The 19,885-nt window shown below is 45.8% G+C and overlaps 5 protein-coding genes across 5 annotated transcripts; 4 read left to right on the top strand and 1 right to left on the bottom strand.

Annotated features, from left to right (window-relative positions):
* Positions 1-4,842: 4,842 nt before the first annotated feature.
* Positions 4,843-6,606, top strand: TGAM01_v204140 (hypothetical protein; the record flags this gene model as incomplete). Its single annotated transcript, XM_018800694.2, has 3 exons — positions 4,843-4,927; positions 5,048-5,671; positions 5,777-6,606. 3 exons carry the CDS (start codon positions 4,843-4,845, stop codon positions 6,604-6,606), a joined length of 1,539 nt encoding a protein of 512 aa, XP_018666159.2.
* A 302-nt stretch (positions 6,607-6,908) lies between these two features.
* Positions 6,909-8,765, bottom strand: TGAM01_v204139 (hypothetical protein; the record flags this gene model as incomplete). Its single annotated transcript, XM_018800693.1, has 1 exon — positions 6,909-8,765. One exon carries the CDS (start codon positions 8,763-8,765, stop codon positions 6,909-6,911), a length of 1,857 nt encoding a protein of 618 aa, XP_018666158.1.
* Positions 8,766-9,425: 660 nt separating this feature from the next.
* Positions 9,426-10,322, top strand: TGAM01_v204138 (hypothetical protein; the record flags this gene model as incomplete). The annotated part of the gene is made up of 1 exon (XM_018800692.1): positions 9,426-10,322. One exon carries the CDS (start codon positions 9,426-9,428, stop codon positions 10,320-10,322), a length of 897 nt encoding a protein of 298 aa, XP_018666157.1.
* Positions 10,323-11,296: 974 nt separating this feature from the next.
* On the top strand, positions 11,297-16,923 carry TGAM01_v204137 (ABC transporter; the record flags this gene model as incomplete). The annotated part of the gene is made up of 14 exons (XM_024549355.1): positions 11,297-11,506; positions 11,599-12,154; positions 12,249-12,478; positions 12,544-12,832; positions 12,899-13,132; positions 13,193-14,091; positions 14,174-14,336; positions 14,419-14,787; positions 14,848-14,971; positions 15,033-15,104; positions 15,157-15,272; positions 15,359-16,028; positions 16,088-16,168; positions 16,221-16,923. The coding sequence occupies 14 exons, from the start codon at positions 11,297-11,299 to the stop codon at positions 16,921-16,923; spliced, it is 4,716 nt and encodes a 1,571-aa protein (XP_024405940.1).
* A 958-nt stretch (positions 16,924-17,881) lies between these two features.
* Positions 17,882-19,675, top strand: TGAM01_v204136 (peptidase family M20/M25/M40; the record flags this gene model as incomplete). The annotated part of the gene is made up of 3 exons (XM_018800690.1): positions 17,882-18,213; positions 18,279-19,468; positions 19,521-19,675. The coding sequence occupies 3 exons, from the start codon at positions 17,882-17,884 to the stop codon at positions 19,673-19,675; spliced, it is 1,677 nt and encodes a 558-aa protein (XP_018666155.1).
* Positions 19,676-19,885: the final 210 nt, after the last annotated feature.

Below are 19,885 nucleotides of genomic sequence, written 5' to 3'. Positions count from 1 at the left end.
AGGAAACAGATATCTCAAACTTGGGGATGAAAAGGGAAGTAGGTTGGCATCGAATCTGCTATAGCTTACAGATTAACTAAATGTTTCGAAAAAGATAACCGATAACTTGCTTGGAAGATGGTATATAGTGGAATCGCGACGCTGGATGAAGATACAACAATGAGGAATTCGGTAAGTGAGCGGGCTGCGAAAGCAAAACAAAAGCAAAACAAACAAACTACTAGTGTTTCGAGAACAAAGAAGCTCAGGCCAAAGTGAACACTTTGTGACTGGGCAAGTATATGCAGCTGCATATATGCGTTTGCCAGTGGCAAGCAATAAGGGGCGGGTAGCGGAATAACTGCTGCCGCATATCAGATTTTGTTTCTCAATTTTATTACTCCATGGCAGCATTCAGGTATGCCTGTTCGTTGTTTGATTTTGCTTTGCCTTGATTCACGCTTCGTTATCTACTCTTGATTCGCCTACTCTCCTCCTTCAAGTTTTTGCGCAATTGCCTTTGGCTCTTTCTGCATCCATTGAAGCTTTTTATCATTTCCATGTTGGCGAGGTGTTTCAAAACTCCATTATGTTATGTTTGGCTGGCTTGGTTCCTACAAGTCTTCTTCCTAGGTCCCCTTGTATCTCAAACAGCATCTACGATATCCCGCATTCCAGTATTCAGTATTCAATATTCCTCAACTCTCCATAAGTTACTATCTTTTGTAATTCTGCTATATGTTCTGTTTATAGTCTATACTTACTCTTTCAAGACAGCATTTAAGTTACATAATCTTGCATACCAGTTGACACTTTTATAACCTTCGAGCACATTCATCTAACCCTACTGCGATTTGCTTATATCGGATATGCTGAGATATCGCTATTCTAGCCAAGAAGCAGCTTAACATTGGTAAGTAAATCCAATGCAAAAACTTATCATCTCCTACTAACAAGCTATTGGTATAGCTCTACAGAACTGCTCCAGCCGTTTGTTTAGATAGCCTTGTGTTATCATCGATCCCCATCGACCTCGACGCAAAGCAAAGAATATTTTTGTCAATTGTGCACCTCGAACAAGTTCCGATATTGAGGATTCATTACAAGCTGGAAACTATATTTGTGTAGAATTGTCATAGGATTCGAAGACATTTGCCACAAGATACTTGAGTACATGCCTCTTTAGTTCACGATTATACAATGCTGTGGCACCAACCTGATCTCCTTATTAAGAACTGCGTGAAATAAAGATCATGTAATATTTTAACAATAAATTCATTAGTCTGAGCTATGAGTTTGATATCTTTTCCAGCTATATTTGCTTTGTGTTCAAAATCAGTCTTCGCCACGCTATCTTTTACAAGTTATGCGCAATCGTCATAGAGCAGGCTATGTGCCCAAGCTCCACACATACAATTCATCAAGGATCTATAATCACAGGCACTGACATATTTATCTAGTGACTTCTTTACTTGGTCTTCGACAGCTACTTGAAGGCCATTGGGAAGCTATATCGAAGCGATCGAAGCAGTGACTTCGGATATTTGCTCAGCTAGCACGCGCATCCCCAATAGCACGTCGTAACGAAAACGCTTCAATTCGCGTTTTGTAGCTTTCTTAGCTCTTATAGCAGGGTGAATGTTACTCGATATGGCTTTCATGCACGTTGGTTCATGCATTCTTCCTTCGCGGTATTCGCGGACTCAAACGAGCCGCTTCCCTTGATGTATAGAGCTAGGTAACTACGGTTTAGAGGTATGAATTGCAATCTCATGAGCCCTAGGATGATAACGAAGCATCTATACCCGACCCATATCGCATGTGGCCCTTTACTTGAACTAAAGAATAAGCAACTCGCCCATGTCTGGATAGCAACAGTCCGGCGCTTTCCACACAAATAGCTCACTTGGAGCGCTAACATACACGCATCACAGATTCAAGTAAAGATAGTAAAGACGGTTCGTCAGAGATCAAACGGATCAAGTAAAAGCTCAAAGCTTTTGGCCTTATACCCCATTTAGACAGCTAAGCACATTCCGGAGTTTTAAGAACCTTCTCTCTCGGCGTTTTACGAGATAGAGGGTGGCGATTGCAATGTTACCTTGGTTGTCATTAGTCCTGAAAATACAGTGGCTTGTGTCACACTCTATCGTTCAGCGGCTCACAAGGCACCCGGAGCGGAGTATCGGCGACTGTACAGAGTAAGTATAGCCAATTATGGTATGCACACTTTTGAATGGCGCCAAATCTATTTATCTTATTAAGAATAACTGCGGAACATCAGAAGAACCCTTCCCATGTGATAGCGTGTGAGAATACCGTCACATCCATCTCGATCAACGCAAGCACTCAAACGGATAAGCACGCAAGGCAGAATCGGCGATCTAGAACAAGGCCAAAGTGTAAAGGCCGGTCCATGCACACAAAAGCGTTTCGGGCAGTTACAGGACATTATCCATCTGAAAGCTAAAATGGAGACCCATCCATAACATCGGTGGTGTGGCAGGGTACAACGGCCAGCTGAAATAGCTGGGCAACCCACACCAAAAGCCATGTGCATTAGTAAAATGGAGAGCAGGGACTATTGTAAGCAAGCCGAGCGCGTTGCCTATACTCAATTTGCCGAATTACTTGATAGACAATCGAAGAAGCCAAAATGAATCCTCCGTGTATATGTCCGAGTATCCTAACTTTTAGGCGTGCTCGGGCCGTGCCGAGAGTCCAAAATCAGCAAGTTAGCGCGATTTTGTCTAAGCAGAGCCCCAAGCTTTAGCTGCGATCATGCCAACATTCATGCATGGCTCGTAACTGACGAATGGAGCGCACAGTTAATGTATTTCACTTGGCTAAATAGCGAGGATCCGAACGAAGGATCATGCAAACAACGGAGCCGCCTTCCGCAGCAATGAGAGTCAGTCATCTTGGCTTTGCCAGGTTTTCCGTGAAAATAGAGTGACAATAATTACAGCTGAAACAACTGCGCTGAATGAATCCTCATTTAGATTGGGAAAGTGGTCCATTATTGATGGATATGCATAGCTGGCGGCTGCAATGCGACTCTTATGGTCAGCACAAAGTAGTATCTTGGCTTGATTGACGCATTCCGTGGCAAAGTCGTGTTTTTCCGGGGAGGAGTGCTACTATTGGGGAGATACGTACCTATATACAATACTACAAGGAGGTACCATTGTCCTCCTTGAATCTTGACGATGGACTTTGACTACTGTAGGTACCTAGATGGTAGCTTAGAGAGTAGGACCTTATTTCCTCCGTTGTCGATATAAGCAAGCCATGAGCCCCAAGCACGCGACCTGGGTTCCGCGGAGCCGAAGGCCTGTTTAATCACTTTAGAATCCCCAGATTCTTGCCGGCTTTATCTTGGCAAACTTAAGCCTACAGGCAAGAACATATGTGCATCTTAAATTCGCGGGCTATATCGCATGTATTGGTAGCCCACTGAAAGAAACATTTTATAAACGAATGAACGCCAGCAAAGTTTTCACTAGGCAGCCCTATACAAAGCTATTATTCCGGGTATAACAAAATTTAAATACAAAGAATATATTAAGATAGGCATTATAGTATACATACTTTGAGATTTGGCAGGGTTAATGTTCAAGTGATTATATAACAAGAAAATAAAAATGGAAAGACTTACGTAAAATCGGAGCATCAGCAGAAAAGTGCTTTCAATAGATTGAATAGATAGCTAGCTAGCTATCTTGTTCAAAAATAATCATTGGAAATATAACTAGTATTGGGGAACTTATGGGGAAATATTTATAATACTACTTATTGCCTACTGATTGTATACTTGTATATAACGAGGCCTTGGCATAAGGCATTAGATTTCTCATATACATGTATATAGATAGTGCTTTCCCGCCCTATTTTTCGTAATGAAACTGTGGAGTCACTCCAATAATGGATATAAGTGGCCTATCTTTTTGAATTATTTTAAGTTACCTAATCCGTACAGACATGCATACAAACACCAAAGCTATCATGTTCCGCCTTGTCACAGCGTACCATTGGCTCATGCACGACTCTACAGTAGCTCGCGAGTACGGATGGGTGGATCTTACGTCAGATGGATATACAGACTCGGTTTGCACAGCGTTAGCTGAGAGAGCTTGGCGCATACGGCTGAACTATTAGCTCCTCTGCTTGTTCGTTCTAGATTCAGATCCGCTTACCCGTCGATAGATTCCGAGGTCACCCTTGTTGTCTGACGTATTATAAGGCTGGGTGTTCACAGCAAGATTGATACACAACCAACTACTAGCCATGTGGCTAACCTACTTGGGTGAATCAACCGGTGGCATTTGCTTGATCTTTCTCTAGCTGAAAGTGTGGTGTGATCGGACCAGTTAATGACCCGTAGCATTACAATAGGGTGAGACTTAAGTGCGCAGTACAAGTTAGTCTATGCCTGATGAACGTTCCGATAGGTAATTTACTTGCACAATCATTACGTATGTGATGTAATTCAGATAAAAATATAGATGCTACGCGCCGCACTGCCTCCTCACGCCACTTGATCTATTCATGCTGCTCTTCCTAATCTCGTTAATTGCTGGTATCTGCAGAACTCCGAGTCCAAGAGAACACATTGTCGATTCGTGAGGTTTCCGAATCGGAAGAAACGAATGTCAATAAAATCTACTTTTCCCCACTCTACTCAATTGACGATTTAAATGCCATTGCTACTAGTTGACTAGAAATTGATGACCATATCTTCCCACTAGAACGCTAGGAAACAATGGTCTAGTTCAAGCAACTGGCGAGAAAGGAACACGATAGAGTTCTTACCACCAATTCCGGCAATTCCACACAAAGTTCATTTCAATATTATACAATAACATGATGATCAACCAAGAATGGCCGGTTGTGGCAGACCGTAGCCAAAAGAAGAGGATCCAGAACCGAGTAGCACAGAGAACATATCGTAAGTCATCTCATTCAGCACATGGCCACAAGCACCTTCACATTGCCCTCATATCAAAACAAGCAACATGGAAAAACATATAACAGTGCTGATATATCTGACTCAACCAAATTAAACTAGGCAATCGCATAAAAGAGCGCATGGAAGAGCTACAAAAAGAGGTCAACGAGTATCGCCGCCGAGAGCAACAGCAAGCCTCATCAGAGCCTCAAGACGGAAGCGTTGGCGAATCCGACCGAGACACTATCAACGTTGATTCAAGTGGCGAAAAGGCTGTCTTCCTAGCGGATTGTGTTACAGATACAAGGGCCGATATCAAGTCACTGCCCAGTATCGGCTCCAACACACCGCCACCGAATAACACTTCTCCAGGCAATCTCAGCAGCACTCACAGTATCAAAAGTATAAATAGCCCTGGAGGTTCCGAAAAAGAAGGTAGTAGGAACAGTCATGGCTATACAATGGACATGGACAGACGCGAAGATGCCCCTCCATCGATAGGCAGCGTGACCCCCGAGCAATCCATATCGAATGTTGCGATTCAGCAACCGCATGCTATTGTTCAACCTCTTCGTCTCAATCAGCCACAGCATCAAAGAGCTCACATACCTCAGCAATTTCCGTTCACAGCATTTAGTTTGACAGCACCAGCTTTACCTCCCACCTACAATTTGGCGACCGACTGGGGGTGGACGAACACGCCAAACATGTATAGAGACCCGATGAATCACCAAGCAATCTCAGGTACGGATAGCCAGAATTCTGCTTGTTTGTTAATGCATATAACGTTAGCCATTAATGAAGGCTTTTACCAAGAGGATAGTAGCTGACATATTTCTCCTTTATTAGGCTTTCCGAACCTGAGACAAGTGCGAAGCGATCATGATTCAAACTCGGACGCGTCATATACAATCCCCGATGTCACAGCATTCATGGCACATCCCAATGAGTCAAGAAGTTCCCATCTTCAAACCATGGATCAAGAAACAGATGTCCAAAAATCAGCGCGTAGGTCATCAGATGAGTCAAGCGATCCAGGAAGTTCAAGTTCCAGGAGTTCAATGCTTGGTAGCGCATTATACGATTGTACGGATAAGGATCTAGCAAGGATGCTACAGAGCTATGAGAACGGCGAGCAGCGATTAAAAGATAAGAGTATAGAAGATCGGTTCGAGTTTATGCGAGTGTGTGCCTCTGTAGCTGGCTTCCACAGCATTGATGATATGGCAAAGCAGTACTACACTGCGGAATTTAGTCATGATTCTGTCATCTCACGGGAGCAACGCAACAGTCGACACAGTCAGCTTCCACAGTTACTCTCGAAACTTCGAAAGAGCGTCAAAACATGGACTCAGTGGGAAGCTCATCGCTATCAGTACGAAATAATCAAGTCGGCACAGAGCCTCATTCGTGCAGAGCGGAGCAATTGCCATACTGCAGAGACTATCTACACTGAAGCACTTACGGATCTGGAGAAGGCACTGGCCGCAGGGCTAGCTCATAACTCGGGGGAGAGCGATTTAATACCAAGAGCATTTCGAAGACTATCCAAGGTGTTTCAAGATACAGTAAGCCGTTCGAGTCCTGTTACCCTGGTGGCGAATGTGCTCAGCACGTGGTACGAGTTGCTAATTGTACTGATTACCCTTGTAGTCACCGAAGACATGGAATTTAATTGAGACGCTTGTGAGTATGGATGAGACATTGAATCCAAAGCAGCGAGCCTATACATCACTGTCTATTATGCTGCTCCTGTGCTGTTCGAACCAAATGCACAAATGTGACATTTCGGTGTTGGTAACGAGCTGTCTACAAACTGCGCAATATCATTCGAGGTAATACAGGGGTTTTTATGCAGCATACTTAGTTAGCGCTGATATGAATAAATAAAGATTCGTTAATCTAGTAATATGTAAATCGGGGCATCAGACTGTCTCTCATTTTCACTCAGCCTTCTCCTTACCATAGCTCTTTCCGCTTCTCAACTCAGTGACTTGTCATTTTCAATAGCCATACTCAGCATTTCGAGTGAGAAGATAGTTAGTAGAACCAAATAAAAGGCCTTGGAGATGTTTTTAGATGCTCGACCACGAGATGTAGTGAATGACGGCTGTAGTATTCCGATACTTTGCATGTTGATTCCATGTACACTGAATGGAGACAGCGTTACCTTGATGCTTGGGGTCGTCTGACGAGTTTGCAACCTTATCTTTGTCTGTATAAACTCTTCTACTGTGGAGAGATTTTGATGCCACTCTCTCACGTCATCGACAGCTAGGGAAACAGCATCAACGTCACATTCGTGATTCCGGTTATTAATTCTGGACGCTAAGAAGAGAAGAAGTGATTTCTCGTGTCTGGGGGACTCAAATACCAACACCGCTTTGAAGTTTGGATACGTTTTTATGACAAGATCATCGTCGTTGCTTTTGACGTCGAATCGAAAAGAGCGCCAGATTTGGTGTGAATCCATAATCATCATCTGACGAAGCTGGGACTCGTGGAACAGTTTATTGCCTCGGAGGAGATTTGGCTTCAAATACAAGGCATTTTTATAGCGTTTTCCGACTGATCCAGACCCCATTTGAGATATCTCTTCCTCGAGGTACTCCTCGCGCACTCTTGCCATTGTAGTCCAAGGCTCCTCAAAATATTGCCCAATAATGTCCGAGGTACTCTTGATTCCACATATAGAAGCTAACGAAGTATTATTATCGGAATGGACCCTAGCTAACTCATTTCCTCGGACTCGAGCATATCGGTCTGCGCCGAGGCGCTTGAGATATATACCTGCAGTAGCCGAGGGATTTGCGTCAAAACAGCAGTTGAGTAGTAGTATCACAAGGTCTCCTGAAGCCCAAGGTTGGCGAAGGCTTTTGATAAGGGAAGTGATATGAATGCCTTTGTTGGACATGGTGATCGGATCTTGCGGTACTTTGGATCCCCAAACACACACTAACCTATCTACTCCAGACTGGATTTTGTATTCCGGCAGTCCCCTGCGATATGACTTGTCCACGAAATTGTGAAAATCTCTTGGAGATTTTGCAAACAGCCCATATGCCATATCTGGATCCTTCGAAGGGGTTGCGGCTCGCCAGGCGAAGATAGTATGATCATCAGATTGTTGAAGAATATGCTCCTGTAGCCGAAGAAAAGCTCTCCCCCCTTCCCCGTAGATCAGAGGCATATAGACATCAAAAAGTCCGAATAGAGAATATGCAAGGTCTTCCGCGCGAGTTGTTTCTCTATTAGCAGCCCAACTCAGGCGCCTTCCCACACTAACCTGCTGAAGGGGGCCCGAGCCGTCGAGAACAAAAGCATCAACCCCCGTGACCACCGCAAGTTGCTTTGCAACAGCCGTCTTTTCTGCAATCTTCTCCCATGACTTATTATAGAATTCGAGTCGCGGGGGTGCAATAAGCTCTTGCAAAGTCCAGCCTCGAGTAAACCATCGGCTATGGCCAAAGCCAACAGCCGCTGTAGTTAGGGCAGGTTTCTCGATTTTTGGGGATGGGTAATCCTCCAGGAACGCATAGGCGATTGCTGAATTCTTGTACCACTTGAACATGGAATTGATTGCTTCGCTAAGTTCTGTGCTGTTGGATTTATCGATGCAGCACGTATCAACCCAAGCGTAATCCAAGCCGTGACTATATGCTTTCTTGCAAGTATCTCTAATTTTAGAGAACCCTGCTAGCTTTTCTCGCAGATCTGGTGAGTGGAAATCTTGAAAAGACACCTCCTCTTGGCCCCAAGTATGGGACAAAATGGCGTAAGGCGGTGGCTTGCCGTGGAACTGGTGAAGCTTTAGGGTCCGCGTGTTGATTAGCCTCATGTTCGTAACACCCTTCAGAAAGTTGTCTTGAGGCTAGATAAGTCCTTGGGCTCAAAATTGCATCCTCCAAAATCGCGATAAAAAAGTGACTTTGAAGCGCTGAAATTCATCCTTCTGTGGTAGACAGGAAAGCCATTGAATCCTACGTACGTGTACCTATTCATCATGTGACGCGACATGCAGTGGCTATGTCTCTATATATTCACATTTGAGCGCGGCTTAGCACAACTTGATAGCTTCGCCTCGCAGTGGATTCAAGAAGTGAACCGGCGGCTACTCTCTGGGCTATTTGCACTAAAAGAAATGCATCTATACAGATTTCCTGTGGATTTATTGTTTTGCACTTGAACAGGGGTCAATTGTGTAGAAAGTACCAGGTTCAGACTTCTCTGCTGCTGACTTGCAGCCGACGCACTATCGGTGCATTCTCTCAGCTTGTGGAAATCGCCGATGACTGATTGTGCACTGAGATATAAATAGGGCTCTCACAGTCATTTCTTTCACACTATGTTAAATCGCTGTTGATACTATTGTTTGAGTTTTTTCTAAAACTTCTTATCTTTGGCCCTTTCCGTGCCTGGTGGATTAAACCGCTGCGAGGGTGATCTTGATGCACCTCAATTGAAGTATTGGAGCGTATTCTGCTCCGCTACCCTGCTTATGGATGTCAAATCTTGGGCGCTTGATGCGCCTACGGTACTTTCGACGCTGAAGGCGAACGTTGTGCCATTTTTCTACACTTGGTATGGCGCTGCTTTGTCGGTATTTGTCGTTTTCAACTTCAAGGCGTTGCCATTTGTATGGACGGCGCGGACATATTACCATCTGAATATCGCCTTTGGAAACCAGCAAAAACGGCTAGTCAAATCTACCGATGGAAGCAAAAGAAAAGTCGCGCTGGTTCAGAAGAAAAATGCCGGAGATTCTATCGAAAAGCACCCTTTGTTCAAGCCGGACATTATTAGTACTTATGTACCTCTGTTGGAGATCGACATGAACTTGCACAAGTCAAACTCAACCTTCTTTACAGATCTTGACATATCTCGGATCAAGTTAATGGGCAGGATAATTGCGCCAGCGTGGCCAATGGACAACATGGAAATCGAATACAAAGGGCGAGATGGAACCAACAAAAAGGAAAAGGTAAAGGGGCGACCTGCTCTCATCTTGGGGGCTACACATACGTCTTTCAAACGTGAGCTTCGGCCTTATGCTTCCTACAATGTGGAATCGCGCATCCTAGGTTGGGACTCTCGCTGGATCTACGTTGGATCATGGTTTCTCAGCAAATCTACATCAAAGAAGAAGGTTTATGCGACTAGTCTGTCAAAGTACATCATCAAAAAGGGGCGCATAACAGTGCGTCCAGAGCAATTCTTCGTTGAATGCGGGTGGATTCCGGCGCAAGAGACAGACCATGGCGAGAATGAGAAAGTAGCGGACAGCGAGGCAGGATGGTCAAGGTCAGAAGTTGAGGCCCACAAAGAGAAGGGGATGCAGATTGTCAAGACATGGGGAGAGGCAAATCTGTTGATGGAGCAGGAATATGAAGAATAATGATATACCTGGATGGTTGCGAAAGTAGAAGCCGCGGTCGAGGAATTTACTTAGCATGTCAAATGGAGCTTTTCCCTCTATCATTTACTGTCCCGCGTGAAAGTACATATATGTACTCTCTTTTCTCGAGCGAAAATCATATTCTTCACTCCTTCGACCAAGTATACTTTGTTGCTGATTTACTTTATTGTAGTAATGTGTTTCACTGCATTTTCTACAAATCGTCAATAAAGGAATCCAGAGTGCGGCTACAGGCGGCACCAACATGAGGATTCTAGAGGCATTCGGCTCATCCTGCGGCAGTGCGCATAAGCGACGGCTGCGCATAATTCACATTTCCACTGCTCATGGACACTGCAAAGGAGTTATTTGCTGATGATGCAGGAATTGATTGCCACGCACACGATAATACCCAAGATCTTGTCTTCGAAAATTGACGCGCGGAGGTTACAATCCCATGATTGGTTCAAGCATTATTCATGCAGCTCACTGCCTGGCTTGACCAGCTGCATATTGAGGAGAAAATCTTCAGTCAAGACCATGTTCATAAAGCGACAGAGAACAAGAACAAGCCGTCAATTTAGAGTTCTTATTGCACCACTACATATATATATATCATGATCTTCTACAACATTCTATAGACACGACTACTTCTCCCTGCCTCATATAGTTTAGCGCACTCCAATACTACATAATCAGCACTGCCCCTTATGCTCATAGCAATTAAGCCTAAGAACGATAGGCAGATACCTGAGGATGTAAAAGGATACCTGAGGATGCACAGGGGAAGCCCTGTCCTCATAACTTGGATGCGGGCTAATCTACAGGCCGAGAATCTCGAAGAAGCTTCTCCAAGTTGTCTTTTCTATTGCATGTGTCCCGTAGCACAAATTACCGCCAGACGTCTTCACTTGCTGTTTTTAATGCGCCTGTGTATAAGATTGTCATAGGACCAGCCCTATAGCGTCCCAGTGATGTCGACGGCATCATGTCAAGATGACACTTTTGGGCCTTGGGCAGGTCCTCAGTGCCGCGGCGGCTTCGACTTTACTTTGCTCTTCGAGGAAACGATCCTCTCTGTTCTGCTTTCTGGATTCTTCATCCTCCTTTCTCCATTGCGGATTCTCGCACTTTTCGCAGCGCCAATAAGAGTCAAGTCAAGTCCGTTGAACTGGGCCAAGAAGGTATATACGCCACGTCCTGTTCTGGACCGTACGACGTGACCTGTACAACATGGAACTCCATAGCTAATCAGTTCGTCTTCGATTTGCTAAAGATTACCTCGACATGCTTCATCGCACTAAGCGCCGCCCTCGTTGGCCTCTGGGTAGTGAATTCCAGCAAGTCGCCTTCTTCTGCCATCACTTACACGCGCGCCACAATTGCAAGCTCTGCGCTTAACTTGGTTCTATCCCTACTATACGCTCTTTTGTCCCATCTCGAGCATCGATCGTCTTTCCGACCATCATTTCTCATATCCGTCTATTTGGTCCTGTCAATTCTATTTGACGCGGCCCGCTCTCGCACGCTATGGATGCTCGAAAATGCTGGCGGCAGCTCTATCCCCGTCGTCTTTACAGCGAGTTTGGCGTTGAGGGCTGTGATGCTCCTGTTCGAGTCCACAGAGAAACGATCTGTCTTAACAGATGAATACAAAAATGTCTCGGAAGAGGGCGCAAGCGGGCCCTACAATCTAGGTGTATTCTACTGGCTCAGCTCCTTATTTTTCACTGGTTACAAGAAGATTCTTGCGCACGAGGATCTGTATCAGCTTGACGAGACATTGCGATCTGCGCCTCTAGCGAAGAAAATGTCAGAGGCTTGGGGAGAGGGTCAGTAGCATTGTGGCTCTAAGAGTCGTCCACACACCCCTCAAAGGTCCTCTAGGAGCTATTTGACCAAAATACTAACTCCTAGACTGTTTAGTATCTGACAAGAGCAAATCTGGCGCACTACTCGGTGTTTGGATCAAGACATTTATAGGCCCATTGACGATACCAATAATCCCTCGACTGTTTCAGATTGGCTTCACTTACACTCAACCGTTCTTGATCACAGCAGCAATAAACCTTGCAGCCACACCGCAGACTCAGCAGTTTAACAACAATGGGTACGGACTAATCGGGGCCTATATTCTCGTATATACAGGCATGGCTGTAAGAACCATTCCAATTTGCTATCTCATTGAGTATAGTATACTGATCAGGCTGTTACTGTCCAGGTATCGGTAACCCAATATGAATGGCAGAACAGTCGTGCTATTACCATGATGCGTGGCAGCCTAATACCCCTCATCTACGAAAAAACACTTCATGTTGATTCGACAAGCCCGTCAAGGTCTGCTCCCAGCGGCACATTGACGCTCGTGAGTACGGATATCGAAACAATATCTGGCGGAATCATGCTATTTCATCAAACATGGAGCAGCATCCTCGAAATTGGGATCGCCATCTATCTTCTAGAGAGGCAATTGGGCGCCGCATGTGTAATGAGTGTAGGTTTTGCAATTGGTACATTCTCCCTCTTACTTGGCAATATGCAGATGCAAACGACATTTTAGCTAATAGTATCATCAGTCGTCATGATTGGCTCTGGCTTCCTAGCTGGGCCAATTGGAAAGCATCAAGCAGCGTGGATCGCGGCATCACAGCGGCGAGTAACCGCGACCTCGAAAGCCCTCGGAAGCGTCAAATGGCTGAAGATTTCAGGCCTTACCGATGTAGCTTTCAACGGGATCAGAAGACTTCGAACCCAAGAGCTAGCTGCATCAACCAAGTTTCGTTTGTTCCTTGGAGTCACCATCGTACTCTGTATGCGTTCCTCATTGTCCAACTTCAGTTCCGATATACATCTGCTGACATTGTCGCTAGCTATCTGCACGCCTGTTTTTGGTCCGCTCCTCACTTTTGCTACCGCTGCGGGCATAGCCTCGCGTGGCAATGGTGATTTGACCATTGCAAAGATCTTTACATCGTATTCCCTCATTGTTTTACTTAATACTCCTTTATCCATGTTCACCGCCTCTATGCCTGCAATTGCTGGAGCCGTGACATCTTTTCAAAGAGTTCAAGACTATCTCAACGTGACTCAGAGGAAGGATAATCGCAGTTCACCTAGTCAAGGTAACAGAGATGATCGGACTACAAAAATGGAGGCTTCGCAGATGGTCCCTGATGCTACGACAGAGAAAACCTTCAACAAAGGGAAATCTCTCAGCCGCGTGACTGCTTTGGAACCAGACGTTATTGCTTCCATCAGCGGCAGATTTTCCTGGCCTCCAGAGGCAACATCTGCTCAAAGCAGCGATGTCACACCTCAAGACACACCCAGTGACGAGAATCAAGAGAATTCGGCCCATAACGAAAGACCGCCAGTTATTGATATCTGTCCCCGCATTGACATCCGCCGCCAAACATTAACGCTTATTCTCGGGCCTGTCGGTTGTGGCAAATCGACTCTTCTCAAGGCCCTGTTAGGCGAGTTGTCAAATTTTGACGGCTCAATCCAGACTCGATTTTCTGGCGCTGTGACCTTTTGTGACCAAACTCCTTGGCTTCCTAACGAGAAGATCCGAGAAATTATTTGCGGAAGATCTGCCCAAGATGCAAATATGCTTGAAGAGAAAGAAATGAGTGAAGATGCGGATTGGTACCGTTGTATTATAAACGCATGCGCCTTAGAAAGGGACATCGCTATGTGGCCACAAGGAGACCAAACATCCGTAGGATCCAAGGGAATCTCAATAAGCGGAGGCCAGAAACAACGCTTGGTAAGCTTTCGATATCAAATTACATCTTTTCACCTCTCTTTTTTCTGCCATTCTGAATTTTGCTTACCATGATGCTCAATAGTCAATGGCGCGAGCGGCCTTTGCTCGCAGTGAATTACTAGTAATGGACGATTGCTTCAGCGGACTCGATGCGAACACTGAAGATACAGTTTTTGAAAATCTTCTAAGTCAAGAAGGAATTCTCCGCAAAGCAAATATGACCATTGTCCTTGCGTCTTCAGACTGTGAGTAACTTGCATTCCATTTAACTGCCCGTGTCTAGGGCGGATTTGACGGCTTCATACGCCTGCTAACACCTTTTTGTAGATCGTCGCGTCCCATACGCGGATCAAATCATCTTGCTGAATGAGCAAGGCCAACTTCAGTATGCGGGTAGCGTCGATGATCTCAAGGAAAATGCCGATTTTAAGTGGCTTCTGGGAGATTCCGCCGCGAAAGCTAACAAAAGATCCAAAGAGGACATCACAAAGAACAAGCGTAAGTCAGAGCCTTCAACGAACTCGGCGCCAGATGTAGTCGCTGCTGCTGAGCTTACGGGAGCACTTCAGACTGATGCTGCCCGGCAAATGGGCGATTCAGCTGTCTATAAGTTCTATCTTGAGTCAGCTGGCTGGCCCACGATAATTGCTTTTACAATTGGGATTATTGTCTTTGCATTTTGTGATTCTTTCCCTAGTAGGTCTCAATTATTAGTATCTGAGGATTCTAGTTGCTTACTGATAAATTTTTCCTCAGGCGTCTGGCTTAAATGGTGGGCTGAAGCGAATGAAGAGGATCCCAACTCCGACCTTGGGAAATGGCTTGGTGTCTATACCGTTTTTTCGATAGGGGCTTTTTCCTCATGTCTATTCGCCTGTTGGTAAGATGACTCGGAAGCTTCATTTTTTCTTGAATATCCAAATCACTGACTCTTTCTTAAGGCAGCTGTTTATCGTTGTCATTAACCGATCTGGTCTCTACTTCCATGATATCTTAGTCAATACGGTTGCACGGTAAGAGAAGCTACATATATAGTATGTGAGTCGTCTAACGCTTGGTATTTAGAGCTCCTATGTCTTATCACACGACTACTGACAGCGGAATTACTGTAAACCGATTCAGTCAGGATCTCCAACTGATTGATATGGAGCTGCCAGCCTCGGCTCTAGGCGTGGTAATAAGTAAGTTTGCCTAGATTTAACCAAGCAATTCATCAGGCATCAGCTGCAAGAGTTTCTTCTTCAACAATTGCTTACAAGTCTCGTAGCGGTCTCTTTCGGTGTCGCGCAGTTTGTCTTGGTTTGCGCTTCATCAAAGTACATGGCTGCCGTCATACCATTTCTCTTAGCTCTGCTCTACGCAGTTCAGCACTTCTACTTGCGCACTGCGCGGCAGCTACGTCTCCTTGACATTGAGTTCAAAGCTCCCCTCTACTCACAGCTCATGGAGACTGTAGCTGGTCTGGTCACTATTCGAGCATTTCACTGGGAATCGCGTTCTACTGCCAACTATATGAAGGTTCTGGATAAGTCACAGCAGCCAAATTACCTGCTCCTCTGTGTGCAGCGATGGCTAGTGTTTGCAGTGAACATCATGATCATGCTACTTGCAGTGATTCTTATCGTCCTAACGACTACTCTACGAGAAAAGATTGGACCCGGTTTCGCAGGTGTCGCATTGAGCAATATTCTTGCATTCAGTGCTACGATGGAAGCAACCATCAACAGCTGGGTCCAACTTGAGATTTCTCTTGGAGCGATTGCTCGTATCAGGAGCTTTTCGATGCAGACAAAGAGTGAGGATGATGAGGCTCTTGATATTTTGGCCGCAGAAGGGCGGAATGTGCAGCTTATTGAGCCAAATCTCAACGCATTGGACAGCACGTTTTGGCCGAGCAAGGGTCATATTGAGATTGAAGCACTTTGTGCTTCGTACCCGTATGTAATTTTCGACGAAAGCTCAGAAGGCAATTACTAACTTTGACTTCAATGGTTAGATCGTCTGGGCGCGTTTTGAATGACATTACCTTATCCATTCAAGCTGGAGAGAAAGTCGGTATTTGCGGTCGGACTGGAAGGTAAGGCGATAGCCGAGAAATCGTATGTCAACAGAGCACTAACTCTATAAAGCGGAAAATCTTCTTTATTCCTGAGCCTGCTTGGACTTATTGCTCAAGATTCAGGTAAAATTAGTATCGATGGCGTTGATCTGGCGACCTTGCCTCGGGAATATCTACGCACTCGGATTGTTGCCGTGCCTCAGGAAGCATACATCTTGGAGGGAACAGTGCGGCTGAATGCTGATCCTTATCGCAACCAAGATGAAGATGCCCAATCCACTGCAGTTGACTCTGGGAGGCGCGATAAAGAAATCGTCGCTGCCCTTGAACGAGTCGGCCTGTGGAAGAAGATTGAGAGTCGAGGTGGCCTTTCCGCGGCTATTGACGACAAGTTCTTTTCACAGGGAGAGGCTCAATTGATGATCCTTGCTCGCGCAATGTTGCGAGAGGGAGAAAGCAAAGTGTTGCTCTTGGATGAGGCCACTAGTAGGCAAGTATTCCAATACATCCCGAAGATTGGCGAGCAGATGATACTAAGACTATACTCCAGCCTGGATGAAGCAACCAGCAATGTCATCAATACCATCATTCGAACCTGGTTCAAAGACTGGACTATCCTCGCCATTGCACACAAATTAGATACCATTCTTGACTACGACAAAGTCGCCGTCTTGGACGATGGAAAGTTGATGGAATTTGACGCCCCACGAAAGTTATTGTCTCAGCAAAAGTCTATCTTCAAGGATTTGTATCTTGTGTCGACTAACCAATAATCTACCGCTCTAAAGCTGGCAGCAGACTCGTAGGACATCCGACACTAACTACTGGGTGGCTACGAGACCATCGTCGTCCACCCAAAAAAAAAAAAAATCACTTGTACAATTATACCGCCGGAGTCGATTGTCTTCATATACCACTCATTTTTAGCGCGATATCATCTCTACCCTTTGTCATTTTCATAGTATAATTAAATTTAGTGTATAATAGTCAAACTTTTGCAAATACCAAGACTCTTTTGTCCTTTGTTATTTCTAAGACGACACCGGGAAATATATTCCGGGAATAATTCAACTATCGAGCGGGGGAGTTACCAAGGTAAGACTCACTCATGGTAGCAATCAGTACAGTAATCTACGTGAATTAATCAGGCAATACTACGGCCATAGTATTCCCCCAGTATGGCTTAGAATGAAAGCACGTTACAGGGACCCGTCATTGCGAGATAACGGCTGTGACTAATCGTGACCCATCAAGTGCCTGGTAGCTGTACCTGTCTCAAAAGTGATGCGCGGCTGACAAAGTTCTGAGAGGTCACTGCAGTGAATAGATTGGGCGCTGTGTCACCACGCCGAGCTCAAGATAGTGCTCCATTTTCGATATGAATTTTCTTCTCCTCCTAGGATAGTCTCGCCGTATCTCCAAGCTCCAGCTGAAGCAATCGCAAGGCCTTCCTCTTAGAGCAGCCAAGCTCCACACTGCACTGCGTGGAGGCGGGAACTGATTGCACCACCGCCAATCTGCGATCCGATTCTGGTCCAATATTCCACTAAAAACGTAATTCTGCAAGGGCCTGGTGGTGGTGGCGGGGACCTGCAGCTCGGCTTGAAGCTCTCTTTGGAGCATTGATAACCCGAGCTGTTCCCGTAAACTATTAATCTTCTTTCCTGACCTGCGAATCAATCGGGCGGAAAATTGGCTGTCGCCTTTTGCCTTTTCTTTTGCATCTTCACAATGGCAATTTCCAAGCTCGCCCTGTTCCTGGCGGGAGTCGCAGGCGTCGTCGCAGCTCCGAGCTACGGCCAGGAGCCTCTGAGCTCCATCGCGCCGTCTAAATCGTCCCAGTGCAATCTTCCTCCGATTTTAGATCCGACAGGCGATGGACTCCCCTCTGCCAACGACTTGTTTGCGTCCAAATCTGCACGAGACCAGCAGATCAAGCGTCTTCAAGCCATAGTTCAGGTCCCTTCTATTTCCTACGATGACAATGGACCGGTTGGCGAAGATAAGCGCTGGGAGCCCTTCTTTGATCTGCACAAAGTCTTGGAAAAGACATTTCCCAACGTGTGAGCCTAGCCTTTCTTAGAGAATGAGTATTGACGTCTTAGCTGTATTGATTAACAAATTTTAGGCACAAGAAGTCCAAGCTCGAGAAGATCAACACCCTGGGCCTTCTCTACACAATCAAAGGCTCGGATGACAGCCTCAAGCCAGTGCTATTGATGGCCCACCAAGATGTCGTTCCAGTGGCTGACGAATCGACTTGGACGTACCCTCCCTTTGACGCTGTGTACGACGGCGAGTTTATCTGGGGCCGAGGAACTTCGGACGACAAGAACAGTCTTACAGCTATTCTGTCTGCGTTTGAAGCCCTCTTGTCTAACAAAGACTGGGCGCCGAAGCGTACTTTCTTACTTGCTTTTGGATACGATGAGGAGTGCTCCGGCTTCCGTGGCGCCGGCGAAATTTCCGCACATCTCAAGAAGCAGTATGGCGAAGACAGCTTTGCCGCCATCCTAGATGAAGGTGGTCTTGGATTGACACAAGTTGACGACGTCCTGTATGTTCTCCCGGCTGTCACCGAAAAGGGCCATGTCGACATTTTCTTTGAGCTGGATGTCGTTGGTGGCCACAGCTCTGTTCCTTTCCCTCACACCGGTATTGGTATTATTGCGGAAATCGTCAGCGAGCTCGAAGCCCATCCTTTCACGCCTGAGCTGATCGAGGACGGCCCCGTTCACGGCCACTTGAAGTGCCAGGCGCGCTACTCGCCTGAAGCATATCCCGATCTCACGCGCTTGGTCCAGAAAGGCGACTTGGATGGCATTGCGCAGTGGCTGGTCGAGGCTGGCCGTAACACGCAGTACATTGTTCAGACTTCGCAGGCTGTGGACATTATCAACGGTGGGCAAAAGATTAATGCTATGCCTGAAAAGACCATCCTGGGCGTAAACTACCGAGTCGCCCACCAGAATAGTATTGCAGAAGTGCAGCATAATGCCGTTAAACACGTCGACAGCATCATCAAGAAGTACGGCCTGAAGCTTAAGCCATTTGAGGACGACGAAGAGTATGAGGATTACGTCGCCAGTCTCTCACCTGAAGTTCGCGAAAAGGCCGGTTCCAGCGATGTCGACTACAAGGGCACCTTGGTTCTATCGACAAAGGGCAATTTCCATCCCAGCCCCATTTCTCCTACCAGTGGCCACGCTTGGGATGTCTTTGCCGGTACTCTTCGACACAGCTTTGCTTTCGATAATGGAACTGTGGTTCCCACCGGAGAGATTATGACGGGCAACACTGACACTCGCCACTACATTGGTAAGTCGTTGGTATCTTATATCTGGAGAATATCTTGCTAAAATACCAATAGGTCTCTCAGAAAACATATGGCGCTTCACCCCTGACCGATTTCACGCTGAAAACAACATCCATACCATTGATGAGCATGCTCGCGTGGATGGTCACATTGAGATGCTCAAGTTTTACTACGACTTTGTACGCAACTTTGACGCGGCGAAATTTTAAATAATTCTTGGAAGGGGAAAAAGCGTTTTATAGTCAACAAATTGGACAATAGTACGTGATGCTTTGTCGAACTAAGTTTTCGCTTTTCTCAATTATGGTCATCTTCATTCGCAATGAGTCGCGTGATGTCCTATTATAGCATATTCCCATTGCGACGTAGAGCCTGAGGAAGCAAATGCATACAATTGCAACTCGGCAATCAAATCAGTT

This window comes from Trichoderma gamsii (assembly GCF_001481775.2).
Source record: "Trichoderma gamsii strain T6085 chromosome Unknown Scaffold_11.2, whole genome shotgun sequence".
NCBI lineage: Eukaryota > Fungi > Ascomycota > Sordariomycetes > Hypocreales > Hypocreaceae > Trichoderma > Trichoderma gamsii.
This window is presented reverse-complemented; position numbering and strand designations above follow the sequence as displayed.